Here is a 13,996-nt window from a genome sequence, read left to right as displayed (position 1 = left end):
TACGCAGTGGGAAGAAAAAAGTCAAACCTTATTGATCACATATACTATATTAAATTAGTCATTCAAGCTCTGCTTAGACTCTACTATTATTTCTTTCACAGTTTGAGTGTACAGTCCTGTATGATGCAAAAACTGTTCCATTTGGGAAACCAAAAAAGTGAGAGACAGACTATGATATGGAGCTCAAAATCCTTACTTTAAGTATAATGAGGACAACTTAATCTCCGGCAATTTATTGCCAAATAATCCAAACTTCAATATGTAAGGATTACCCTAATCTACCATTACAGGCCAGCTTCTTTCCTTTCCTTAAAACTGCTTGGATTTGTAATTGAGACAATCTACTAACATTTTCTGATTATTTGTTAAGTGAACTTTAACCCACAAAAATCCATTTCTGGCTAGAAGACAAGAGCACATTTGTGGGAGCCTAAGTGGTTGTGCTCCGCTTCTTAGGGAAGGGGTATGGAGCTAACAAATGGGCAACCCACACTAGGAAACAATGCTGACCACTGACCAGTTCACACTTGATGTGTGCAGACTAGGTTTCAGGTCATTCCTCCAGAAAGCAGCCTTTAGATATGAACTTGAAATAATATGAACCTAAAATGGCCAGGATTTCAGGTAGCCAACTGCAAATAAAGAACACTTCTCTGTTTTTTTTCACTATTGCTTATGTAGGTGACCTGAGAAGCAGGGCTCTGTCTCTTATTTTAACATCTGGATAGAGTTTGTTGTTTTATAGATCAAGTTAAATATATCAAACATTGACAATCATTCTCAGACTAGGGATTTTATGGCAAGAGACAGGGGATAATAGTGATTCAGTAGTCTCCTCTGGACTGGACAACTATGGAAGAGGATAAAATGCTCTTAAAAGTCCATGGCTTAAGGAGGAACAGGGTGATTTATTTTTATCCTGTTAACCATCTTAGGATATAAAAAGCAGAATACACCTCAATTCTGGGAACTTTACACAAATTCAGTTCATAGGCACTGATGGTAAAGAAGCCCCAACACAAGGCCAGACATAAGAGAGGTGCAAAAGATCTACCACTATTGCAAGGCAGAATTATAAGATGAAGGAAGGATTCAGAGGCCCACGTGAAGAAAACCAAGTTGAAAAGTGTCTTACTGGTTTCTACAGGTGAATTGTAATCTACCTACAGAGTGATGCCTTAAGCTCAGAACAGTAACATTCCTAACATTTGCCCTTAGGATGCGTGTGGTGAATTCTTTCAGGAGTGTCCTCCACAGCTGATAAAGGAAGCAGAACACACTTCTTCAAAAATGCATAGAAAGTCATTTAAATATTTTAACTGCTGATACCCAAAGCACAACCATGGAAGAAACTTCATTATGTAGAGAGTTTATTAAAAACACACAGGCATTTTCGACTGTAAGTCTACTGCATAAGAGTGAAACAGTAAAACCTGATCCTTTTCAACTATGTCCCTATTTTCAATAATAACAACCAACAGTAACTTTTAAGTTGAGGCAAGTGACAGAATAAGGATTTTCAGTAAAGAGATTCCACTAACTTTTGTATCAGCTTCTAAGTAAGATGTCCAGGCTAAGAAAGAAGAAACCAAGTCTTAAGGGAAAGAGCCATTTTATGCCAACTCCTAGCTCCCTCTCACCCCTATTTTTTTTTTTTAAGTATACAACATGAAAAATGCTAACTGTTCCTCTGGGCCACTGGCTAGACAACCCAACAGAAATAAAACAGCAGTGTAAAAGCAACCATCAGTCTATGAGCATAGTGCTTCTATACTTAAGCTCTAAATCATAACCAGCTTGATACAGTGTCTGCAGTAAAGTTTAACTGGTAGACCCTGAATATTAAACAGTCTTCTCAAAGCAGCCATTTTTACCAAACTTGATGGCTATTGCTGCTTTGGGATTATAAGGTTTTTCAGCATGTCAAAAGAGTTACCATCAGGATGCACAGACTCTACACCTTTGCCTTCCTCATGAACTTGAAGGAATCCACAATCATCAATACCAACAATCCATGCTATTGGGCCCTCCTCGCTCTGGAGACGGACTTGTTTACCACTGCAAAAGAATTTAAATTGAACAGGTTATAACAGAATGAAAAACAATTCAATGGGGATGACTACATCTCTGCGATTAGGCTAAACAGTAAAGGAGGGACCCTAAAGTCTCTATTACTAAAGAGAGTGTTATTCTTCACTTATCTGGCTCTTCAGAGAAATGTTCTTTATGTTTAATCTTCTCCTTACACGTCTCTGTGGAAAGCCTGGCCATCTATTTTTCCATCTCATGTATAATATTCATTAATACAGCAGAATTTCAACTTAAGCAAAGCAAAGAGCTATCAAAACCAAAACATTCTGGTTTTAGAAATGATGCATGCAAGATGCCTCACAATGTAATTAATTTAATTTAATTTATCCCATTCTAGCACAAATATTCATATAATTTTACCAGATAAAACACAAGGCAGTCCATACTTCTTTAAAGGTACTCCACTAGAACACTCACAATGAAAGGCAGATAACTGAGTTTTGCTTAGTTCTCTTAAAAGGGAATTAAAGAAGAGATGAACAAAAAATAAAGCTGTGCTTACCTGTGCACCCAATATTTATAGTAAAGGGGAAGAACTCCATTAGGCCCTTTCTCCTGAAAAGTATCTATCAGTCTTTCAAGCACAGTTACAGATTTTGCAATCAGACAGTCTGTAGTTAAGCACTTGAGCTTTGTGCCATATTTTTTATTGTGCTCTTTGATGAGATCATTGACGCAAATAGTAGGGTTGTTATTATTCACATTAAATCCAAAACCTGAGTAAGAAAAGGGAAAAAAGAAAGAACAGCATAGTACAGGAAACCCAAATTCTTCTCTTTCCAAGTAATGAACAACCAATTTCTTACCATAAAAATAAATATGCCTGTCCTTCCATGGCCATTTGGTGGGAAATCTTTGTAAAAGCTGTATCCACTAATGTATCAATTTTCTTCATTCTCTTGTATTCCCAAATCCATCCCCTTTCCTGCCTAACTTACATTTCAGTATCTTGCCTTAAATTCCCTTCTGCTGATAGATGCCACTTCAAACAGCTCCAATATAGCCCCCATTCTAACAAACTCATAATGAAGACTAAACTAAATATTAGTATCAAGAAAGATACTAACTAACTTGGTCATACAGCCATTGAAGCAGAAAATTTCTTCAATTGTTTTATGTTGATAGATAACTACCAAAATATCTGAGAGCAGATGATAAACTATACTCTGAGACTGAATTTTATCTAGCAGCCTAAAACGTGACTAAGAGTCTCTTCTATTTACTAAAGTTAACTGATTTCACGTTCTGAAAAGCAAGCCTTTTTCTTAAGCTCACAAGTCAGCAATTGGTTTGCTGGGAAAAGTCCAGAAGAATCTAACTGTCAGGATTAGACTCCAGCTCGTTTAATCTATCTTGCCATAGTATCCTTTAGAAGCTTAAAGTTCCTCACTGAGGTTACTCCAGCTAGGATAATGTTGGCAAAAAGCCATTCTTGTTTAAATATGGCTCTTGGGGCCTTTTTTGCAGCCTGCTGAAGCAGGCTTTGAGGGATGTAAAGAAATATCTTGAATTACCTGTTCATTTTTCCCTCCCCTAATAACGTGGACTTTCCTTTCCTTATGCAGTTTGAAAGCAGAATCAGACTTGTCACTCAGGTTTAGGGATAAGATAGGAAGCTCCAGATCATGTTATTTTACAACCTTGATACTAATGAGACTTTTAAAATGTGTAATTAATTCACCCTGAACTACCTTAAGAAAGGAGGTTCTCTACAATAATGAAGATGCTTTAAAAATGCTGAGTATGCACATGAAAGGGAGAACTATATAGGCGACAGTGTTATCTACTCCAAATATATCCGAACCACTGAAAGAAGGGAGGGAAAAGGAATATTATACAAGATGACAAGGAAATTGAGATGGAAAAACTTAACACACTGTGCAAAACAGATATAGCCCACAGACCGCCATTTCCATTCAAACTTGATAGATGTGAATAAAGAATTTAGATCCAGATCCAAAAACAGAGGCTTGGGCACAATGATGCTCACTGTCAACTACATCTGCCTGGCTCCTGTGGTAGAATTCACAAGTTAGATGGTTAAGTTCCCTATACAGTAAATGGGAAAAACAATGTGCCTAAAAGTGGGATTCACCATAGCCAACATGCTAACGTGCTGACCAGGGAGATGCCTAAGCTAATAAAGAGGAAATTTTGAACACGGAGTATTGTCCAAAAGCCTGCCTCTTACCCAAGTTTAGCTGGCACCTTCAGCCCTGAGTTAGATGACTATATGAGACTGCAATTTATAGCCCAATCCCCCTCCTGAACTTTGGCATTTAGGTTGTCTTTATGGGTAAGGACAACAGCCTCATTCTTTTCTTTCAAATATGGACATGGATGAAGGAGGAGGCATGGATGGTGGTGATGGTGTGTGCTTTTCCTGTAACAGCTTAGTTGCCAGAGTACCTATTAGGAAGTGGAAGATCTAATTCAGCAGTTCCTAATCTGTGGTATGGGTACCACCAGTAGTATGCAAACAACTTGTCACTGGTACAGGTTAACAGATTTATTCTACTTACTTCATATGACAAACATTTGCTGGTGGTACTTAAAGTTGAACTGAAAAATTTGATGGTGGTACTTAAGGTTGTATCATTTTAAATTAGTAGTGCACAATCTGTCAGAGTTTGGGAACCACTGATATAGTTCAATGCTCTCCTCAGCATGAGCGAGTACAAACCCATATGTTACCACCACTTTAACAACGGGTTCCAGGGTAGGCTAGACTAGGACAAGGGTGCTCTCCCCTCCCCTGCTGAAGCTGGATCGCTATGTTAAAAAGAACACAAGGTTCATATGTCAGAGAAAAAAGGAGCATGAGGGAGCCTGACTATAACCAGGGAAAGGTGACCCCTCCTGGGAGAAGGGAGCTTTCAGTTCTAGTAACTATCCTTGCATTGTTCATAAATTTTATAAAATGGCTCTAATGTAAATTGCTCAGGCAATACCATGAGCAGAAGATCAAACTGAAGCCTTAGAAATCTTTACACATGGACACATGAGTTTGCTTTGGATGCCTGATTAAGACAGCTGGCTAAAGGGCCTTTCTGGCTGTTTTTGCTTCAGAAATGGACACTTTGTGGGTGATCAGCAGGGATCTGGGTATTCCGTTCCCCATGGAAAAGTGCGTATCTTCCCTTTTAAAGATGAAAAACCTGTATTTTCCCTTTGAAGTGGGAAACAGCGGGTTTTCCCTTGCATGCTGGCAGAGTTCTGGCCTGGAAAGAGTTGCTTGGGGCTGGGGGGAGTGGGAGCGAGCACAATCAGAGGCAGGGGGTGCCACATGCATGCACACGTGTGGCCGGCAATACAGCCAGGCAGGGGGGTGGGAGCAGCCCTGACAGCTAGATGTAGGTAAGTCTAGGGGGCAGGGAGGAGGTGGAGGGCCAGGGCTTGGGAACTGTTCCATTAGGGCCAGGGGCTGAGCTCTGGTGAGCATGAATTGGCTCAGCAACATTGGAGGGCCCCCCAGTGGCACAGGGGTGGTCCAGGCATGCCGGAGCATGGTGCAGGGCCCCAATGGACTGGGGCTGGTCCCAGCCATCAGGGGCCAAAGTCTGATGAGCCCAAACTGGTCCTGTAGCATCGGGCTGGGGAGAGGAGAGGGGGGATGGCACAGGGGCGGTCCAGGTACGTGCACTGGTGATGTGTTGGGGAGGTAAGGGGTACACACCCCTCCCCCCACAGATTTCTGCACTGATAGTGGGGCATGGGGCTGCGGCTTGGCTGGACTGGCAGGGTTTGCCTCTATGGCCCAGCAGGCAGGACCCAGCTCGGGAGGGCAGAAAGAGGCATGGAGACTCAGTGCTGCCGCCACTGCCGGGAGCCCCATGCCAGCTGCACTGCTATGGCTGCCAAGGTGAGGTGCTCCCTGCCTGCCCAGCAACAGTGGGGGGGGCTGGTGGCACAGGGCAGTCCTGGCATGCCAGAGCTTGGCACACAGCCCCAATGGCATAGGCCATTTTGGGCCATCAGGGGCCAAGCTCTGACAAGTCTAAACCAGCCCTACACAATCAAGGAAGGGGCCATGCTCCAGAAAGTCCCACACACTCTCTTCCCCTCCCCTCTGGCCCCACACACTTACCCTCCACCCCACACAATGGGGGTCTGGGGTGGAGGAGCAGCTGGGGGCCCCTTACCTCCTCCAGGGCCAAGGGAGGTAGGGGGCTTCAGATTGGGAATGACGCGGCTTGGTTTCCCCCACAGATTGCTGTCTCATCCTCTGCCCCATCCAAGCTGAGGTAGGTCCCTGCCCTGGACTGCTGTGACACTGCTCACCGACCACCCTCACCTCACTGCCCTGGGTGGTTGCCCTTGCTGCTCACCCATAAGGCCTGCTCTGTCTGCAGGTCATGCTGGTAGAGCTGGCAGTGGCAGGACAGGGGGCTGCAGGTATGCTGGCAGGGCTAGGGGAGCTCTGATTTTCCATGATAAAAAACCCAAAATCAAATGCCAAAATACATAGATATTTAGAACGTATTGTATTATAATGTTTGGAGACACTGGTAGTCTTCCAAACTGCTTTAAGATTTTAAATACATCAGTAAAACACTGTTCAACTGATACCTACATATATAGTGGCATTTCATTTTAATCGCAGAAAAACACACACTTTGGGTTTTTTAAGCAGAGAATTTTGGATTTTTTAACAGAGAAAACCAGGATCCCTTGTGACCAGGGCACACAGGATCTTTAGATGTCTTTGTATCTACAGGTATTCATTATTACCCTTCAGTCACTGAATGCTTTTCTCTGGAACCAGATAACTTGGTTTATAAAGAGAAGCCACGTCTGTAGAAAATGATGGCTGCTTTTAGCATGGCAAGTAATCTTTCCCTGTTGTAGCCATCTGATATCACTACTACTACTAATCCAAGAAGGAGTTGATGTAGTTCCCCAGTATTCTCAAGGCTGTCACCAGAAGAGTGAAAGACATCACAGGCATCCTGGAGGTAATATTGAGGGGCAAGAGGAAAAGAACTTTTGACTGGTAGTGCAAACTATGGCACAGAAATCTTAGAAACTTTCAGTTAAACTTAAGAGGGTATGATTACCAAATTAAAATATACATCTTTTCAGACCTACTGTTGTGAAGAATCTTTTTCTGAAGATCACTGAGGGAAACAAAGAATTAGTTCCAGATTGAATCTGAATGTTTTGGTGCATGTGTTGAGCAATTCCAGGTCCAAAGTAAAGTGTAATAATAAGCCAGTAAAAGGATTTCCTATACAAGAAGGTAAATTCTTTTTCAAGACCTTTTTTTCCAAGACGGGTTTGATTTTGTCTTTGGACAGAACATTATTTCATTATTTCATATTGCCTTCAGGGTAGAATGGCTCTGAAAAAAACGTATGGAAGCAGCATGCACTTTTAAAAAGACAAAGAGGAAGCTTTTAAGCGTCTCCATGCAGTTTCTATTATCTATATGTAAACTCATTAAAAAATATAATCAACTTCTAAAGTTTTTATTATTCAAAATTAAATATAATAATGGCTGAAACTACTTTGTAGAAAAAGATGGTGACTGACTTCAACTATGTAATTTGCTTGCATCTTTATATTTAAGCTATCTGGGAAGGAAGCACATCTTCATTATCTCTGCAAAAAACCCACATGTCGTGCTATGTCTGTCCTCCTGAATTTGTCAAGGGACTGCCACTTAATTTTTAGACATATCAAGATTGAAGAAAGGAACAATCTGCAGCTTCCTACTGAGGCTAGAACTTGCTGCTGAGCATACACAACAGATCTGCTCTGTTCCTTGCTGAACAGAGATGGGAAAATCCACAGCAAAGCAAAGATAAGATATGAAAAGGCAAGGTAACAGTACAAACCACAAGATAAAATTATATGAATGGGTGCTTGTGTAACCCAGGTGGTATTCTAAGAGGTACCCCCTCTCCAATTGAAGGGATCAAATCAGGTGCACAAGCGCTGTGGGAGGTGTAGGGACTCTCCTCCCCCTATAGAGCAGAACCAGATCACTAATGGGGACTTAACCACATACCTTTTAACGAGGGAACAGTACTGGGAATATAACCAGTATAAACCAGGGGATATAGGGGACACTACAATGCCCCAAATGGGCAGGATTCAACAAAGGTTAGACACTTACTATCACAGACATATTCATCCAGTTGACAAAAGACAGGGTTAACCAAAATGTAAAACACAAACAGCAGAACAAACAATACTGGTTGGTATTACTGGAAGTACAAAAGGCACAAAATACAAAATGTCAGATTACAAGGAATATAGGGCCTTGGTACCTGGAGGGGGAGAAAGGGGGAAAACACAATGGTCCCTTTCCACTGCAAGAGGAATTTCTCCCTGTTAGCTCACTCACCCTAAGTCACCAAAGCTGGGACTTGAACTCAGACCTACCTCCCACGTGGTAGGCAAAAACACTGCCACACAGCCACCAGTGCTAGCACTACTCCAAGCTGCTGAGGGTCTTGACCTTCCAGGAGCCCCAGCCTCACATCAAGCTACCTGGCCTCTGATTGGAGGAGCTGGAAGCAGACCCGGGAACCTCTCAGGTCAATGCTCAGATCCTTGCTGGAGCTGGGGAGCCTCTCCTGCTGGCTGCAGCCTCTCCTCGGGGATCCTAGAGCCCAGTGGGGAGCCTCTCCCGCCGGCTGCACGCCATGCTGCTGAGGGTCCAACTGCTGCCTGCAGGTCCCACTCCTTCAGGTGCTTCTGAGGCAATTGCTCTCGCCCCACTGGCTCAGCACTTGCCAGATCTTTGAATCTCCTTTCTTGTGGTCCCTTGCTGGTCTCCCCTGAGTCAGCCGCGCTGTCCCTTTTATCCCCCTCCAGGTGACCCAAGGGGCCAATCAGGGGACATGAAGGGTGAGTCTCTGAGGCCTGATTGGTGAGGAAAAGGAATCCCAAGTTCTCCAATCCTCTTTTACCCCTTCAGAAACCCTGGGTCAAATCATTACCAGATTGGTGAGGAAAGGGAATCCCAGGTCCACCAATCCCTTTCAAAACCCCTGGGCTAAGTCACTGCCAGCTAGCCCGTCACATCCTCCTCCGTGGAACCCTTCACCATCCCTGGTGAAGCACAGGCCCCAGCCTGCGGGACTACTGAACCCAAGAGGAAGCAATGGGGACCTCCCCTGGCACCCCCAGGGCATCGTAGGTGAAGCGGCAGACTGGTCAAAGCTCCCGCCTTGGTCGTGGGGTGCGGTCTAGGGCAGGACTCCATGAGGGCCCTGGCGACTTGGGTTCCCTCTCACTCGAGGAGTCTGCCCCACTGGCAGGTAAAGGTGTGGGGATGTTTTCTCCTTGGGTCTCGCCAGGCGGGGCCCCACGAGCAGCAGTCCCCGTCTCCCCTTCGCCCTGAGGAGTGGCAGGTCCTAAGCTCGGGTGAAAGTCAGTAGGGTACCACCAGTCAGAGTCCAAGTCCTCTGGGGGAGCTTCAGGTACAACTGCTGGCTGTGTGGCATGAGGCCTCTTTCTACAGGGAGACCTAGGCCTCTCTTCTCGTGGCTCTCTCTTGGGTGGAAAGGGCCTCACCAATTCGCCAACAGGCAGCAAGAGTTTCTGCTGGACCATGCGACTTCGACCCGGTCCAGACTCAGAGGAGATCTTGTATGCTGGGAGGTCTCCCAGTTGTCGCACCACTGTATAGGGTTCAGCCCGCCACCAATCAGCGATTTTGTGTCTCCCAGTTAGCCCCAAGTTTTGCAGCAGCAGCTGGTCCCCTTCTTGTAACCCTTGCTCATGCACTTGAGCATCATAAAGCCGCTTATGGCGTTGCTGGTTTCTTCCAGCAGTTTTGGCTGCCAGTCGGTACACACGACGCAGATGATCCCGAAGCTGTTGTGCATATTGACCATGAATCAAATATTGTTGGTAGACTCATTCTACCCCAAAGCACAAATCTATAGGTAACTGGGGCTCCCTCCTGAACTTGAGTAAATACGGACTGACCCCCGTTGCATCATTCCTAGTGGAGTTGTATGCATGCACCAGGTACGCGATATGCTGGCTCCATGCGGCCTTCTGTTCCTGCTGGAGGGTACCCAGCATGTACAAGAGAGTGCAATTGAAGCACCTGGGCTGGGGATCCCCTTGGGGGTGGTAGCGTGTAGTCTTCGATTTCTGTATGCCAGCCACTGTCAGTACTTCACACAACAACCGACTCTCAAAAATCTCGCCCTTGATCGGAGTGGATTCTTGCGGGCAGCCCAAACACAGAGAAGTACTTTTCCCACAGTACTTTGGCAACTGTTCTTGCTGTTTGATCTCGCGTAGGAAAGGCCTGGGCATACCGGGTGAATTTGTCTGTCACAACCAGCACACTCCCCTTTCGGTGCCTCTCTCCTTCTATGGCTAGGAAATCCATGCACACGAACTCCATGGGTTTTGAGCTCTGGATGGTGTGTAGATAGCCAGTTCGAGCGGGCAGATTCTTCCTCCACAGACACCAATCACAAACTGTTCACGGGCTAGCGCCTGGGTGCGCTCCACCCCCATGTGCCCGAAGTCATCATGCAAGGTCTGTAAAGCAATGGCCTTATACTTCTGAGGGAGGACCAGCTGCCAATATTTTCATCCTTCTGGGTCCTGCACCTCCCAATGTAGCACTCCATCAAACAAGCAAAGCCTTTCCCACTCCCTCAACAGGAGGTGGGCTGCTGGGGTAGCATTATTAAGGGTCACGGGGCAGGTATTCCCTGATCTATGGGCATGCAGCACCTCTCGCACATCTGGGTCCTGTTCTTGCGCTGTCCGCCATTCCGTGGCCATGACCTGGGGCAATGAAGAGGGAGTCAGCATGGCATACTGAACCCAGGCCTGTGGGATCCCCTCAGGGGGCAACCCCAACACCTCAGCCATGCAAACAGTACTTTTCCTCATCCCCACAGGGTCTTGTAGCTGCAGGTCGCAAATGGTCTTCACTGTTTCGGGGCTCCAAACACTCCCAGGGTTGCTGGGGAGTTGTCAAGACAGGGCATCAGCATCCACATTCTTTCGTCCCGCTCGATAGTGCAGGCTGAAGGTGTAGTAGGCTAGTGCTGTAATCCAGCGTTGGCCGGTCACATCCAACTTAGCGCTGGTGAGCACATAGGTAAAGGGGATTATTGTCTGTCCACAGCTGGAAGGTAGTCCCATACAGACAGTCCTGGAATTTCTCAGTGACAGCCCACTTGAGGGCCAGCAATTCAAGCTTATGTACCAGATAGCGTTCCTCACTGGGTAACAATCCCCTGCTGGCAAAAACCACTGGTGTCCATCATGTTCCTGGTGCAGTACAGCCCCCAATCCTGACAGGCTAGCATTCGTGTGCAAAATAAAAGGGCGGTTGGGGCCAGCATATGTTAGCACAGGTGCCTGAGTCAACCTCCTGGAAGGCATCGTCACATCTTGAGTCCCACCGAGGACCAAAAGGCTCTGTGGGGCTTCGTATCACAGGAAGACCATTTAAGCCATTGTTTCACCCCTTCTTGCGGGGTGACCTTCCCACCTGGTGTCTGCGAGTTAGGGCATTTAAAGGTCCAGTTATTGTAGCACAGTTTTTAATGAATCGCTGATAGAAACCTGCAAATAACAGGAACCTTTTCAATTCCTTAAAGTTCTTGGGTCGAGGCCAGGTGGGCACAGCACTTACTTTCTCTGGACCAGTGATGACCCCTTCCTGTGATACAATATGTCCTATGTACTTCACAGAGGCCTGGCAAAACTTACATTTATCAATGGCCAACTTAAGTTCCAGCAGACTCCAGCTGATCGAGTACCCAGAGTAGCTGTTCTTTGTGTTCCTCCAGGGTCTTTCCAAAAACAATAATATCATCTAAATAAACCAGTACTTGGGTCATATGCATATCCCCAACCGCCTTCTCCATTAGTCACTGGAAGGTGGCAGGAGCCGCAGATATCCCTTGGGGCATTCGCTCAAACTGATAGAATCCCAAGGGGCAAATAAAAGCAGTCTTCTCTTTGTCCTCTTCCCACAGAAGTATCTGGTAGTAGCCACTGCGGAGGTCTAGTACCGAAAACCATTTGCTCCCTACTAAACAGTCCAAAGCCTCCTGCACCTGGAGGACAGTGTATTGATCAGTGATGGTCCGGGAGTTCAAAATCTGGTAATCAATACACATACAGAGTTGGCCATTCTTCTTCCGCACAATCACAATGGGAGAGGCATAAGGGCTCTTAGATTCTGTGATGATGCGGTGGTCCATGAGCTCCTGCAGATGACGTCTTACTTCCCCCATCTCAGCGAAGGGAATGCGCCGAGACCTTTCACGAAAGGGTTGTGGGTTGCTCAGATGAATATGATGCTCCACCTCCTCCACATCCCAGTCATGCAGGGAGAAAACACGGGCTTGCACCCCAAGTTTGTCTCTGAGTCGAGCTTTACAGGCTTCAGGCACTGGGGAGTTCCCAAAAAAGGACCTTGAAGGGTCAATTGGAGAGGGGTTTCCCTCCTGCTCAGGGCTCACCACTTCAGCTTCTTTTATCAAGGCCACCTTCTGTCCCAGGTGGACCACAATATCTTTCAAGGTTGGGTTAACCATTATCACTGTAACCAGGTCTTGGTTGAGCCTTTTTGTCTCGATCACACCATCAGGGAACCTCAGCGCACAGGGTCTCTCTCACCCAGTGGGGGTCTCCACCACCAGCATCTTATTCTTTTCATCCCTCTCAATCCAATTGCATACAGTAGGCAAAGCCCATTGGCCCTGTGCAGGGACTCGCTGGGGCTTTGCTCCAGAGAAGTGCATGGTCCCTACAACATCAGGGTGACCCCACATCTCTCTATGCTCCCATCGGTCATACACCTCTGAGCACAAGATAGGCATCATTAACCATTGTTGGTAATCTGGGCCAGCCTGTTGTTTACAGTAGTGAGCAAGAACCTGGAAAAGGCTGGAGTTGGTCCCTACAATGAGAGTGGCCCCTTTCATCCACCCTGGATCAGGGCATACTAGAGTGATGGTTGACACTTCTTCCATCACCCCAGCTATTTCAGCAGGGAATTTTAGCCTCAAGTTTACATAACCCCTGTAAGGATACTGTTCCTGCCTTAAGCCACAAAGTCCCAGCCCCGTAAGGGGAAGCAAAGGCAGGTGTCTCAGACGTTCCTCATAGAAGGATTCAAATAGGATAGTAACCTGGGACCCGCTGTCTAGAATGGCCCGGCAAGGGAGACCACTCACAGTCACAAGGACCTCCACACAGGGTCCCGCTAGCCCCTTTGGCAGTGAATTTACTGAGGGTAATGTGCAGGAGTCTGTCTGGGTCCAGAGTGGAGCTGACTCCATTGCTCTGCCCGCTTCCTGTTGCCCATTGCCCTTTTAACCTTTCAAATACTAATCCAGGGTTCTCAGGCTGGGTGCACTCCCGAGCCATGTGTCCCAGCTCCCCACATCATTAGCAGAATCCTGGGGCCCTAGAGTAGGTATGGGGCCGAGGTCCTCCCGAGGCACGAGGACGGAGCGAGGGCTGACCCCTGGGGAGGGTTCTGGCCACAGCAGCTGCTAGTGCTGGAGCCACAGGCTCCTCATCCACTCCCAACAAGGTGTCCTCTTGGGGAGCCACTGTTAGCACCCGACCCATGGGTCCTCTCCGGAAGGAAACATCCTCTGGGACCCACATAGTCTTTCCGAGTCTGGATATCTCTTCCTCTTCACGAATCTCTCGGAGGAGGTAACTGAAGTCAGGTGGGCTGCTCCTGCTCCCCGCTAAGTTGAGGTTCCGGAGTAAGTCCAAGCTATACAGTGCCCCAATATGAATTTGCTGGAGCCGTATCTGATCGGCGTCAGTGACACTAAGCGCTCCTTGGGTCACCAGGCATCGTAACACCAGCTCTAAGTGCAACACATATGCTGAAAAAGTCTTGCCCTTGCACTGGAAAGTTCCCAGCAATTTGTAGTACGCCCCCCCCCCC

General features: G+C 46.5%; 1 protein-coding gene across 2 annotated transcripts in view; it reads right to left on the bottom strand.

The window, feature by feature from the left end:
• Positions 1-1,645: 1,645 nt before the first annotated feature.
• Positions 1,646-13,996, bottom strand: part of HLCS (holocarboxylase synthetase) — a 217,204-nt gene continuing 204,853 nt past the window's right edge. For both annotated transcript variants that reach the window (XM_019524393.1, XM_019524392.1), the window contains 2 exons: positions 2,594-2,807; positions 1,646-2,058 (listed from right to left, as the gene is read on the bottom strand). In XM_019524393.1, the coding sequence (XP_019379938.1) occupies positions 1,887-2,058; positions 2,594-2,807 (386 nt within the window). In that variant the 3' untranslated portion in view covers positions 1,646-1,886. The remainder of the gene's footprint in view (positions 2,059-2,593; positions 2,808-13,996) is intronic.

The sequence above is a fragment of the Gavialis gangeticus genome, unplaced genomic scaffold (assembly GCF_001723915.1).
Source record: "Gavialis gangeticus isolate Ggan-Ray unplaced genomic scaffold, GavGan_comp1, whole genome shotgun sequence".
NCBI lineage: Eukaryota > Metazoa > Chordata > Crocodylia > Gavialidae > Gavialis > Gavialis gangeticus.
The sequence above is the reverse complement of the archived record's forward strand: the minus strand, read 5'-3'. Positions and strand labels throughout refer to the sequence as shown.